Source organism: Arvicola amphibius, chromosome 10, assembly GCF_903992535.2.
Source record: "Arvicola amphibius chromosome 10, mArvAmp1.2, whole genome shotgun sequence".
Lineage (NCBI taxonomy): Eukaryota > Metazoa > Chordata > Mammalia > Rodentia > Cricetidae > Arvicola > Arvicola amphibius.
Window position 1 is genome coordinate 81,131,590 of NC_052056.1, and position 14,186 is coordinate 81,145,775.

General features: G+C 49.4%; 1 protein-coding gene across 1 annotated transcript; it reads right to left on the reverse strand.

Annotated features, from left to right (window-relative positions):
• Nucleotides 1–3,305: 3,305 nt before the first annotated feature.
• On the reverse strand, nt 3,306–13,619 carry Morn3 (MORN repeat containing 3). The gene is given in 7 exon segments (XM_038345525.1): nt 3,306–4,948; nt 5,049–5,325; nt 5,676–5,779; nt 5,782–5,859; nt 7,035–7,194; nt 8,473–8,630; nt 13,475–13,619. Coding segments are annotated over 6 exon segments (723 nt in total). The 3' UTR covers nt 3,306–4,948; nt 5,049–5,247.
• Nucleotides 13,620–14,186: the final 567 nt, after the last annotated feature.

Genomic DNA, 14,186 nt, shown 5'->3' on the forward strand with positions numbered 1-14,186 from the left:
TAACAGTTTTGTGGGCCACACATCCACTTCACGGGATGCGGTCAAGCCTAGGGCTTCTTCTGTGTTAGGCGAGTTGTTATGCTTTGTCTAAATCCTCGGTCCAGATGCAGGAGATTGGATTTGGGGTTCACTGCAGTCACTTCCTGATGCTCAAGTACCGTTTCCTCCCTTAGGACCACGTTACAGCAGTCTGTTTCTCCGCCCCATGTGTACTAGAGTTGTCGCTTAATGTCTACCTTAGTGTGGAACAGTTGCCTGACTTATGCCTTTTCCAGACCCAACCTTTTGGGGGTTTTATTAAGATGGCTTCATTCATGTAGCTCAGGCTAGCCACGAACTTGCTATATAATGGAGAATTACCTTGACCAGCTGATACTCCTCTGTCTCCCATGTTCTGGGATGACAGGTATACCACCATACCAAGTGGCTTGCAGAGCTGGGGAATAGACATCCAGAGCCTCCTGAATGCTAAACAGGCATCTAGGGACTGAGCGACATCCCAGGACAGCCTCCAAAGCTACACAGAGAAACCCTGTCTCAAAAAGCCAAAAAAAAAAAAAAACCAAACTTTTTTAATGTTCATGTGTGAGTGCTTGCATGTATGTATGTATGTGTGCCACATGCATGCCTGGTGCCTTTGCTGGGCAGAAGAGGATGCCACATCACCTGAGACCTGGACTTCAGTTGTGAGCCACCATGTAGGTGCTGGGGACAAAACATGGGTCTTCTATGAGAGCAGCTGGTGCTTTGATCACTGAGCCATCTGTCCAGCCCAGATTTTAATTTTTTTTTCAAGTACCCAGAGCTGTGGTTTTACAGAATGCCGTGTTAGTTTAGCTTTTTGATAGTTGTAGCCATTATGTGTGGGGTGTTGTAAGTACTGCGTGCTGCTCACTGGACCCTCAGCATTCTCAGCACGTTAATCTTCACTATGCAGGAAACAAAGGTGATGCTCAAGGAAGCTAATGTAGTGAGCCTTTGCATCACGTGACCAGGGAGGGACAAAAAAGGCAACTCCGAGGATTGGTGTCAGCTAGCCGTCTTGGACGTGTCAGCCCGTGGTGATGGAGAGGGTACAACAGAGACATTAGTTTGTGTCATGGCAGCCAAGAGTCAAACAAGGGGACCTAGGAAGTGACCACAGCGAGTTCCAGTCCGCGAGGATTCACATCCAGTGACCTTCCCGTCAAGCGCCACCTCCCATCCTTCACCACCTCCCAATAATGCTGTAGTACATGTTGGCCAGAGAGCCAAGACTCCCTGCCATTGATTAGGTCAGAGACCTTGTGAGCTACTTCTTTGGAAATGCTTGCACAGTACCCAAGGTGCTTTACTAATCCCCTGGGCTTTTCCTAATCCAGTCAAACTGACAGTGAAGATTAAGTATCTATCACAAGAACTTGCCAGAACTCAAACCCGGAAGGTGCCTCAGAGCTCAGGGCCTCGAAAGAATCTTACCCAGGTAGGGTCTGGCGTTGCCTGAAGAATGGGAAGGTGCAGGGGCCCTGGGCCTGCCTTGCAGAGCTACACTGAGCAGGGCCTCTCTACCACAGCCCTCACCACTCCCTGTGGTTCACACTGGGCCAACTAGTATTATTTCCCTCGGGCTATCCGATGGCTCAGCAGATAAAGGAGCTGTCCCAGAGTCTGGCCACCTGAGTTCATATCCCGGAACCCACCCGCATGGCAGGAGGAGAGAGACAGTTCTCATCAGTTGTCCCCTGTCCTCCACACATGCAATATGGAACTTGCAGACATGGTCACAATAAACGTAAATTTAAAGACATTATGTACCTGACTCCCACAGGCCCTGAGTTTGAGATGTGTCTTCCCTGAAGCTCCAGTATATAATGCGGTTTCGTTTGCCTTCTAATGGTGCTGAGAATCAAATGAAGGGCATCGTGCATAATAGGCAGGCATCCTACCACTGAGCTATATCCCCAGGCCCTATAAAGTGTCATGCTCCCATCACTTGCCAACCATCCTGCATCTCGGCATCGCTACACAAGGACCATCCTCAAGAGATGCTAGGTACGACTGGGGAGGGTCCCAAGTGCTACCTCTGCTCCCCAGAGAAGCCTGGCTATCACGTAAATCACCTTCCTGCTTCTCTAGAAATCCAGGATCCTGCTGGAATTACTCCAGTACAATGACTCTGAAGTCTCATGTTTTGTTTCCTGAATGTGTCTGGATCAAGAATCACCTGGCTGACTTGTAGAATGTAGATTCCCAAACATCGCCATCCACCATGAGCTGCTGATTCAGGTTGGCGGTTGACCTGGGTACCCAGGCACCTAGAGTAAATACTCGTTAAGAACCCCATCTCGGAGCTGAGGTGTAGCTCAGCGGTAGAACATTTGCTCAGCCTACACCAGGCTCTGTGTTCTGTGTGTGCTCTATCCCAGCACCAAAGTAGATGATTAAATAAAAACACAGTCTCTCTGCTTCAGATTTATTTTTATTTTGGATATGGTAGATTATTCATTTGCTTCCAAATTCAACAGTAAAAAGTTGTTCTTAAACCAGGCATTGGTGGTACACGCTTTTAATTCCAGCACTTGTGAGGCAGAGTCAGGCAGATTTCTTAAAATCAAGGCCAGCCTGGTCTACAGAGTGAGTTCCAGGACAGACAGGGCTGTTACACAGAGAAACCCTGTCTCAAAAATCAAACAAGCCGGGCGGTGGTGGCGCACGCCTTTAATCCCAGCACTCGGGAGGCAGAGGCAGGCGGATCTCTGTGAGTTCGAGAACAGCCTGGTCTACAAGAGCTAGTTCCAGGACAGGCTCCAAAGCCACAGAGAAACCCTGTCTCGAAAAAAAAACCAAAAACAAAAATCAAACAAAAGTCATTCTCCACTCCTATTCCCAAGTCCTCAGTTGTCTCTAGAAGTAACTACTGTTACTTTTTATAGATTTATTGCTTTTTATAGATAAGTATATCCTCAAACTCCACCCCTTTTTGAGGTATGCAGTATGTAGAACAGACCAGGCTGGCGTCACAGAGATCTGTCTGCCTTTGCCTCCCAAATGCTAGGATTAAAGGTTGCACCACCATACCTGGGAAAAAGCCATATACTTCACTATCTATGAATGTAAAGATCTGGGCTGGAGAGATGGCTTAGTGGTAAGAGCACTTGCCGTTCTCTGGGACCCTGTTTAGATTCCCTGCACCCACGTAGCAGCTCACAACCATTTGTAACACCTTCTTGGGCACCAGGCATGCACATGGTACACAGACATGGTACCATGCAGGCAAACACACAAAAGTAAAAGAATATATAGGGGCAGGCAGTGGTGGCAAACATCTTTAATCCCAGCACTTGGGAGGCAGAGGGAGGCACATCTTTGTGAGTTGAAGGCCAGTTTACAGAGTAAGTTCCAGGACAGTCAGAGCTAAAATCTTGTCTTGAAAAAGCAAATCAATTAGGTTAGGCACAGTATTAGCTTGGGGACTTACAAACCTGTTTCCTCTAGAACAGCAGAGAACAGTAGGTCACCTCACAGGCTAGGGAGTCACAGGAGAGGCAGCTGAAGCTGTCCACACCCAGTCTGGGACAGTGCAAGCACCACTTGGCATGTAGTTATGTTGATCTTGGAGTCAGGTGCAGTCAATACCACACACACTGAAGTAGGTCAGCATGCTTAGAATTTAGGGGCAAAGAGAACCTCCTGATGTCAGTGTGAGCTTTTCTGTTCTGCTGAGGCCATCGTTTGTACTCACTGTTTAGCAGGCTGGTGTCAAACCCTTAATGATTCTCTTCCCCCCATCTCCAGAGTGCTGTGATTATAGGTGTGAGCCACCATGCTTCGTTGAGTTTGGGGCATTTGCTAAGAGCTTTACAGACAGACATTAAACTGAATTATTCCTTTGTAATCTGTTTACAATGTAGCATGTTGAGCTGGGCATAGTGGTACAGGAGGCAGAGGCAAGCAGATCTCTGTGAGTTTTAGGCCAGCCTGGTCTACATAATGAGTTTCAGAACCATCAGAGCTGTTACATAGAGAAAGCCTGTCTCAGAAAAACAGAGAAATAGACAAACAAACTAAAACTTAAAAAAGTATAACATGTTTAACAACATCCCTGCCCTAAGATGCCATTAGCATGGCTCTCCGTCACCATGACAACCAGGAGTGTCTCCAAGCATAACCAAATGTCCCCAAGGAGCCGGGTGAAAGGATTCTTCTCAGTGGTTTTAAAGTACTGTCTTTTTACCGTGAGATCTCACGATACTGCCCTACTGAGTGTGTAGCCCAGGCTGGCCTCAGACTCAGATCCACCTGCCTCTGCTTCCAAATACCTCTTGTTAGGGCACGAACTGCAACAACTGTCCTGTATACTCATGGTTTTTAAAGCTTCCTTGAGATTCCTGTGATAGGCTAAGGAGGTGGGGACCTGCTTTAATCTCAAATCTTGGTGGCCATTGTGGCGGAGAGGGCAGCTCACTTTCTGCTCTTGGCTGGCTCAGATGCAGTAGAACTGAAGCCACTTCCGTGCTCCCCTGCCTCGAACCCTCAACTCCTCCTGACACACACACACACACACACACACACACACACACACACAGAGTTGGTGAGGCTGCCTCTCCTTCCTCTCTGACTCCTCCCACCCCTGCTCAAGCCATAGGTCCTTGGAGCAAGGCCACCAGGTTCTTCTTTATTTTCATGTCCTCTGATAAAAAGGCATAGGGCAAAGGATTTAAACAAGTGGGTCCCCAAGGCCAGCCAGGGAGAAGTAATACCACACCTCCATTGGCAAAGAATAACCTAATGTCTTGGAGGAGTGGGTGCCCTCTGAGGGAGCCAAGGGCGTGCCCAGAGTCGCTTGCTTCTGCAGGAGCTGCACCGGTCTGAGCAGTTTGGTGACAAGGGCTGGCATTTCTCCTGAGCCTTGATGTGCTCTCTCTACAGGTGGGGATGATGCTGGAACTAGTATTAGAAACACAATCATCTAAAACAAAACAAAAACCACTGTCATCAACACCCTTTCCCTGAAGCCTCACAGCCACTCCAGGCAAGGCCCAGAAACAGCTGACCAGCTCAGTGCTCACCTCAGGAGGCTGAGAATGCACCTGCTCTTCTAGGAACATGAGCTTCAAAGAGGAGTAGAAGGAAAAGCTAAGGTACAGGAGCAGGAAGCTCTTCCTCTCTGGTCCTGCTCTCAGAGATACCAGATCAGCAGTGTTCAGGGATGCAAAGCCTCCTCAGATTCTGAGATCAGAGATGGCAGATGTGTCTTCTTACCGGACGTCAGTCCTCTTCATCCTCCGAGTTCATCAGCGCAGCTATTGCTTCCTTCAGCACACCATCTGGGTCCTGAATCTCTACCTGGAGAGCAGCAGCAGGAGGGGATTGGTTGCTTGGTCTAAGGGCATGGAAAGCCCCAGGCTACCTTGCTAGAGACGCTCTGCTAAGGGGAAAAAAAAAAAACCTTTAATCCCAGCACTTGGGAGGCAGAGACAGGAGGATCTCTGTGAGTTCAAGGACAGCCTGGTCTACAGAGCGAGTTCCAGGACGGACAGGCTCCAAAGCTACAGAGAAACCGTATCTCAAAAACAAGAACAACAAAACAAGACAAAAACAAACAAACAAACAAACCTCAGTAAAACAAAACCTTATCCATAGTTCCTGGACACGTGGGGCTGCAGATGCTATATCTATCCTCTGGCTTCACCCACCTTAGGAATGGGGAACTGGGTGGGCTCCGGGGCTTCATCACGGCCGAAGTCAATCATGGTACCACACTTGGCCACGTCATCCACCCAGAAGCCTTCAAATAACTGCCATGGTCCAGGTGAAAGAAACGCCCGTGCCCATTCTTCATGCCTCTCTCCCAGCTGCCCTCATATCGGTTCCCATTCTCTATGGATATAGAGAACAGACAAGCCTGGGTGCTGGACACAGGGCAGCAGTCAGGGCTATCAGGCTGGGCCTCACCCGCCTAGCTGCTGACACAGGTACACTAGAGAGTCACTAGGCGCTAGACAGCAGCCCACCCCAGCACAGAGAGTCCCTAAGCGCTAGACAGCAGCTCACCCCAGCACAGAGAGTCCCTAAGCGCTAGACAGCAGCTCCACCCCAGCATAGAGTCCCTAGGCGCTAGACAGTAGGTGTAGCATCCAGCTCCACACCAGCAAAAACAGCGTTTTACCTCGACCACTTCAAGAGGGTTTATTTTTTTGGTGTTGGAGACAGAACATGGCGCGTGCATGGACACACTCTGGCTGTAGCATGCATGCACACACTTGGCCTCTGGGCTGTAGCTCTAGTTCCAGTTTATGGTTTTGTTGTTGCTTTTTTTTTTTTTTTTACTTTGTTTTGCTCTGCAGTGCTAGGGGCTTTGAACGTGCTAGGCAAGTGCTCTACACCCCAAGAATAGCTCTGCCTGTCTCTGCCTCCTAAGTCCTGTGATGAAAGCTACAGAAGTTGTATCTTCTGAGACAGCATTGCCACCTAGCTAGCACAGGCTGGCCTTTAAGTCGAAGCAGAGCTGCTGATACCACAAACTTTTACTCTGGGCAGTGAGTTCTCTCCTACCACCTCTTGGGCCCAGGATCAGCCTCAGGTGGACAGGTCTGTGTGGAAGAGCCATTACTCACTGAGCCGTCTCCCAGGTCCTCTGCAAGCAGATTGCCTGGGGCCACAGCGCTAGCACGGACTCACACCGGGATCTGAATTCAGGTAATCTTGCCCAGAGCCCAGGTCATGAGAAATGACACGCCTAGAACATTGGCTCTGTTCAGCAAGTGACCCTGAATACAAGTTACACATAGTGGAGACACGCTGAAGGCTGACTTTGCTAAGGCATACAGGGACAACAAGACAGACCGACTGACCGACCGCCAAAGCCTTCCACCTGACCCAGGGCCTCAGCTAGTCGGAGCTCACTGGAAGTTGGAATCTCACATTTTAAGGGCCAACAAGGCTGGTGTTGCAGGGACGTGGCAGGTGGGGCAGGGAGTCGGGGGGGGGATCTTTCCGGGAAGGGGTGGGGCCAAGAGGCATTGGGGCGTGGTTTCACGGGGAGGGGCACTCACTCAGCCGCAACATGCCCTCCCCGTCAGGCTTGTCGTTCTTCCACTGGCCCTCGTAGATGTTGCCATTGCGGTAGTACATGCGTCCCCACCCGCTGCGCTGGTTGCTGCACCACTCACCCTCATAATAGTCCTTGGGTCCATAAAACTGGATCCCATAGCCCTGAAAGAAGGAAGATGTCCCACCTTTTGCCAGGTTACCCAAGTCTCACACCTGAGCTTCCTCGCTTCGCCAGCCATCCAAGCAGAAGTGAAAGAATTCTAGGATTCTAGCACCGGCTTTCGATTCATCACGTGCACCGCCTTTCTACAGCCCGCGTCGGTTTTCCCTCGACCCCTCTTCAGTAGTCCCCTCATCTCTGGCGCCACTTCCGCACACCCTCCGTACCGCTCCAGAAGGATATTTTATAGTCCACAGCGTCACCCATCCAGCTCTGCCCTCCCCAGGGAAGACATGACCTGCTATTCGACATCTTTGTTATTTCTTCCTCCCCGTTGACATGTCTACCTGGCTAACCTTGTTTCTTTGGGTATGACCTGCCCTGTATTTTCTAAGCTAGATAACACAATCTCCCAAGCCCAGGGAAGCCACTGTTAAGGCTCTATTAAATGCAAGTCCTTTGCTTTAGACTGTCTTCCCTCTAGGAGCAAAGAAGATGAAATCTTGGGCTCTGAAACTTGGCTTAGTTAGTAGTCCCTTAGTTAGTAAACCGGAATACTAAAGGTGATAAACTGTTACAGGAGTCAGTTCAAGTACCGCATACAGTAAGTGCCCAATAGCAACACTGTTATCAGCAGGCTCCATAGCCAGCATGAGTAAATATGTCTGCAGAATGGACAGGGATTTCTCTCTGACTAGCTTCTACCCCCTTCTCTCTTCTACCCCCTTCTGCTCTTGCCCTATGGCCAAGGATGTGAACCCTGTTCTCGCTCCCTGTTTTCTACCCCCTCCCCTTTCCAGTCATGGTCTCTCTGTGTAGCCCAGGATGACCTCAAACATGCTATCCTCCTGCCTCCACCTCCAGAATGCTGAGATTGAGGCCTGAACCTGACCTCATTACACCCTGCTTCCTCACCTTCCATCTGACTTAAGCCAAAAGGAGGAGACTCAGAATGGGGTGCCATGGAGAAGAAAGCCAGGAAATAGGGGGGAAGAGGGTGGAGGAGGCCTTGCCTGCTGCCTCCTAGTAGCAGTAGAATTTTAAAGGTTCCTCCGTGGGGCCCTCTGCTCCTCTTGCTTCCTGTTTTCTTGGTTTTGTTTTGAGAAGCACTCCTCCACCCCTTCCTTATCCCACCCACCAAACTACTGGTCCTCCTGGCTCTAGGTCCACCTCCTGCCTTCCCCCACACACACACACACACACAGAGAGAGAGAGAGAGACAGAGACAGAGCTAGGTGCTCAGCCTCACCTACAGACAAGGCATGCTGGGACCCACTCACCGATTTCTTGTCCCCTTTCCACCAGCCTGAGTACACCCTTCTGTACTTTCCGGTCTCCGGGTCAGGGTGACTGAGGGTGCCATAGCCATCTCGCTTCCCAAACTTCCAGTCCCCTTCATAGGTAGCGCCGCTCTTCTTCCAGACCTGTGTTCCTTTCCCTGGTGACACATGGATAGGCCAACACTGCAGACCGTTGCCATCCGGAAGCTGAAGGCCATGTGCTGGTACAGACCTCAGGGACTTCCGCCCTGAACAATTTCTTCAGAACTGGCATAGGGTCTGTACCTCATCATTAGACTGTAAGCATGAAGAAGAAAGGAAAGTTCCATGGCTAAAAACAGTTCTCCTGCCCACTGTCTCACAGCTAGACTGTTAGGGCAAACCTCAAGTAGAGGTGAAGCTGAGGCAGGAGGATGGTAAGCTCCAGGCCAGCTGGGGCAGCTTCTAGAGCCTGTCTCAAAATAAAGAAAAAAGAGGCTGGGAAATGGTGTGTGAGATCATGAGTTTGCTTCCCAGCAGAGAAACAAAGAAAACAGAAATCCTTCTATTTACAACATGAACGAGCATTGAGATGAGTGGAACAGCCGGGCGGGGGTGGCGCACGCCTTTAATCCCAGCACTCGGGAGGCAGAGGAGGCGGATCTCTGAGTTCGAGGCCAGCCTGGTCTACAGAGTGAATTCCAGGAGGAGAGTCAGGACCACACAGAGAAACCCTGAAACCCTGTCTCAGGAAAAATAAAAAAGAAAAGAAAGAAAAGGGAAATAAACCAGACTCAGGAAGACAAATACCAAGGGATGCCACTTTTATGTGGAATCTCAAGAAGCCAAACTCAGAAACAGAGAATAGAATGATGGATACCAGGAGCTGGGAGGAGAGAAAGAGGGAGGTATAGGTCAAAGGCTCTCAGCTTAAGGTGTCTACCTTCTAGAGGACCGATGTCCAGCATTGTGATTAAGTTAATAACTGCATCATCCTGGAGAGATGGCTTGGCCATGCAAGCCTGATGACCAGAGTCTCAGCTCCGGAATCCACGGCAGGAGGAAAGAACTGACTTCCAAACGTCTCTCGTTTCCCATCCACACACATGCTGCGGCAATGCCTGGCCTCACCTGTACACATCACACATGCTGTACCGGGATTCGAATCCTGGGATGCATGTCAGGGAAGCCATCTATCAGCTGATGGCTACATCGCTCCCATATTATGGATTTTTGAGACAAGATCTTATCCTATTTCCCAGGCTGCCCTTTTACTCATGATCCTCTGCCTTTTTCCTGAATCCTTGCTTCTCAAGGATTTAGATTACAGCTATTATTGCTACTATTCCTGGCCAAAATCAGTCTGATTGCAATGAATAAATCTAAGGAATGAATGAACGAATGAGTGAGTCACCATGAAAGAAAGCATTGGAAGCAAGTACCCATGTCAAGTCTGCATGCATCTTTCCTCAACTCCCCTGCTGGCTCATTAGCAGGCCAGAATTTTCTGTCCCCTAAACAAAGTTAAATCAAAAGCTGCTGGCAGGGGCCCCAGGGCTAGCTGGAAAAGGTGTTCCTGCTTTCTTTTTTTGGGGGGGGGGGGGTTTCAAGACAGGGTTTCTCTAGCTTTGGAGCCTGTCTTGAACTAGCTCTTATAGACCAGGCTGGCCTTGAACTCATAGAGATCCGCCTACCTCTGCCTCCCGAGTGCAGGGCTTCAGCAGTGCCAGGCAAGCTGTCTATCACTGTGTTAGCTAGTTGAGTGACTTTTGAAGAGAGCGACAGTGTCCCATCAGATTGGAGCCGTGAGCAAACCTGCAGGGCAGTTTCCTGACTGACGGTTGGTGTGGGTAGGCGCAGCTCACTGTGGATATTATCACCCTGTGTTCCTGGGTGCTGTGGGGGGAGGGGAAGCAGGCTAGGGGTGGCTTAGCTGGAGAGATGGCTCCATGGTTGGGCACCCTTGCTGTTCTGACAGAGCATCAGGGTTCAGTTCCCAGCACCCTTGTCTCACAGTCCTCCACAGACATGAATATGGTGCACAGACATGCATATATGCATGCATGCATACATACAGGCAAAAGACTTACACACATAAAGTAAATAAATTAAAAAAAATGAAAGCCAAGAACAAGCCAAGTATCAGTTCTCCTCCATGGCCTCTGCATCAGCTCCTGCCTCTAGGTTTCTGCCTTGGACGCCTGTCCTGACTCCCTTTGTTGACGAACTGTAACGTGGAAGGAAAGACAGAAATAAACCCTTTCCTCTCTAAGTTGCTTTGGTCTGTGCTGTTTCATCACAACAATAGAAACTTGGTAAGACAACCACTGAGATACATTCCTAGCCCTTGGATTTTAAATTTTATTTATAAAATAGTATTTATTTTTAGAGATTTATTTTTTAATTAATTAATTTATTTTTTATTATTAAAAAATTTCCGCCTCCTTCCCGCCCTTCCATTTCCCCTTCCCCTCCCCCTAGAATTTATTTTATGTGCCTGTGTGAATGTCATGTGAATGTAGTACCTACAGAGGCCCGAAGAGGGTGCTATAATCCTGGGAGGTGAAGTTACAGTGCTTATGAGCCACTGAAAGTGGGTGCTGGGAACTGAATTCAGATTCTCAGCTTTCTTGTTTGTTTTGTGTTGTTGCTGAGACAGGCTTACACTGTGTACCCCCAGATGGCCTAAGACTTGCTATGTAAACCAGGCTGGCCTCCAGCTCAGAGCTCTACCTGCCTCTGCCTCCTGCTTCTCAGCTTGAAGGTCTGCACCACTGACACTTCTGAGCCATCTCCCAGGCCCAACCCTTGGGTTTTTAAATCTAGAGCAGGTAGGGCTTCAGTCATATCTCAGTGGTAGGACATCTGCCTAACAATATTTGAAATATTGTGAAATAAAATATTCACATAAAAATTTGATCTAGGTTATTCCTGACAAGGGCAGACTCACCCTTCATCCAACACGTGTTTGGCACACACAGTGCTGACTAGCCTGTTCCCTTCTTTTCAACAGTGTTTGTCCTGTAATAAAGACAGACAAAGCTTGGGGGTGGAGAGATGGGTCAGCGGTTAGAGTACTTGCTGTCTTTGCAGGGGACCTGGCTTCTGTTCCCAGCATGCACAACCACCTGTAACTCCAGTTCCAGTGGGATCTAATGCTTTCTTCTGATCTCCCTGGGTACCAGGCACTCACATGGTCCATATACATACATCAAGGCAAAACGCTCATGCACATAAAACAAATCATTTTTTTAAAAAAAGAGAAGGCTCACAGTGGTCCATGAGGCACAGTATATTTGTTGGACAGTTAGCTGTACAAGCACCTGAGTCTCTCTCTTATTCTCTCTCCTTTCTTCCCTTCCTCCCTCCCCACCCCTCTTTGTTTTATTTGTTTCATTTTTGAGACAGGATTTCATTATGCAGCACAATTGGCCTGGAACTTTCTATGCAGACCAGCCTGGTCTTGAACTCACATGCACAAAGATCTCCTGCCTCTGCCTCTGGAGTGTTGGGAGTAAAAGTATGAGCCACCACAGCTGGCCACTGCTCTTTTTCTTCCTTCCTTCCTTCCTTCCTTCCTTCCTTCCTTCCTTCCTTCCTTCCTTTCTTCCTTCCCTCTTTCCTTTTTAAACTTTATTTTGTTTTGAGATAGGGTCTCTTGTAGCTCAGGCTGACCTTGAACTTACTGTGTTCAGAAGCTGGATTTGAACTCCTGATCTTCCTGCATTATCTTCCAAGTGCTTGAGACTACGGGGAATGCATCATCACCCCTGGCTCCCTGCCACATACTTTCTTTTGTTTGAGAGAGGGTGGCTCAGCCTCCTGAGGCAATAATTGTAATAATAAAACCACACCAATACTGGCCCTCTTTCTCCCATTGCCCTCTCTGTTCCAGCTACACTGACTTCTAGTCTGTTCCTCCATCAAGGTATACCAATCTCCCTAACTCTAATTTTACTGTTTAAGGTCTAAACTTTAGACCCTTAGCCTGGCCCCTGCATTCTCGTCCTCTCTGCCCAGTTCCAACATCACCCGGCTCCCTACTGTTTTCTGACTCTACTCCCTTCCCTCTCCTGTCTGGTAGTGTTTCCACTTAACAGGTGAGGAAACTGAGGCTCGGATATGGAAATGACGACCTCCAGACTGGAGCTGGTAGAACTAGGATTCTAACACTGCAGGCTCATGGTTTCTAGTGTGGATAACTCTGGAAGGCAGGAGAAGACAGTGGTTAAGTCTGGAATTGCAAGACTGCAGTGTGAGACTCTGAAGACTTTTAATAAAGCCTCCCGCACACCCCCCACCCATGCCCCGGTTTGCACTGAATTACCAGAACACCTTCGCCCCCTGCTGGTCAGACCTGAGCCCAGGCACACAGGAGTAATCATGGAAGCTGAGTTACTTTTGGGGGTTGGACTGGTCCTACCTGTGTCCTGAGGCCCAGGCCCTGTGCTCCACCATCTGCAGAGCATCAGGGCTGGGTCTAAAGCCCAGAGCCCCTACGGCAAGCCATTTTCTTATCATTTTAGCCTTTTCTGTCAACCAGCCCCAGGCTCAGCCAGCCTATCAGAAGGCAGTGAGGGGCCCAGCTCCATCCCCAGAGCCCCAGCTTTGGGCTGGTTTCTGAAGACCTCTACCCTATCAGTGTCCCTAAACCTCTGCTCAGCTGAAGTCATGGCTGAGATGGGCCTCAGAGCCAAAGCATGGGAATGCCCCTTGCTTGTCCTGATCAACATCTACCCCCAAGAGGATTGGGACACCACCACTTATGTTCCTAGGGAATTCTGTACACTGCTTTTGGTTGTGGGTTTTTGTTTTTGTTGTTGTTTGTTTTATCGAGACAGGTTTTCTTTGTATAGGCCTGATTGTCCTGGAACTCACTTTGTAGATCAGGCTGGCGTTGAACTCACAGAGATCCCCCTGCCCCTGCCTCCTGAGTGCTACCACTTCCTGGTTGTTTTTACTTTGCTTTGCTTTGCCCGCCCACTCTGACCCCACACTGACCCCTCGAGGACCCCCTGCTCACCATGTTTTAAGTTGTCTTTCCATTCGCCCACATAGTGATCGCCGTTCACTGCAAATACTTGGTGCCTCAGTCCATTCTTCTGGGCCTTCCAGTCCCACCCCTTCCACAGGGGCTCTGATTTTCTTGGGCACTTGGTGACTGGCATGTTGGCTGCTTCTGTGGTGTTGAAGGGTGCTGGCAAGAGGTAGGAGCATCAGGGACTCAGTGTATCCCGTGTATCTCTGGGATCCTGGGGCTTCCTGGGGAGGCGCCTGCCTGAGTTCCAGTAAGGCAGGTCATGTGTGTTCTGAGTCCCCAGGGCAGGTGAGCAGCCCTCAGTGGGGATCCTTCTGTGCTGGACTGACCCTGAACAGTCCCCTCTCTTGCATTCTCCTGGGGCCCTTCTATGGGGATGTGATGGCACAATTGCTTTGGAACCCAAGGAGACCAATAGGAACCCAGGGCTTATGATGACATCAAGGAAGAATGATAGTCACATACTTAGTGACTAGAAGGGCCAATCAGAACGGATTTTGATGGAAGAGAAGCCCAGTAGGAAGGATCAGATGGTGGCAAGTGCTGGGACCACTCCAGGAGAGGCCAAGGTTACCAGGCAGACAGTTGCCTTCCACACAAACTGCAGGACATCCCTGGTTCAGTGCCTGCTCAGTTGGCCCTACATACCTGGTAGATGGGACAGATGGTGAAGCTCAGGGCTGCCTTTCAACTGGGG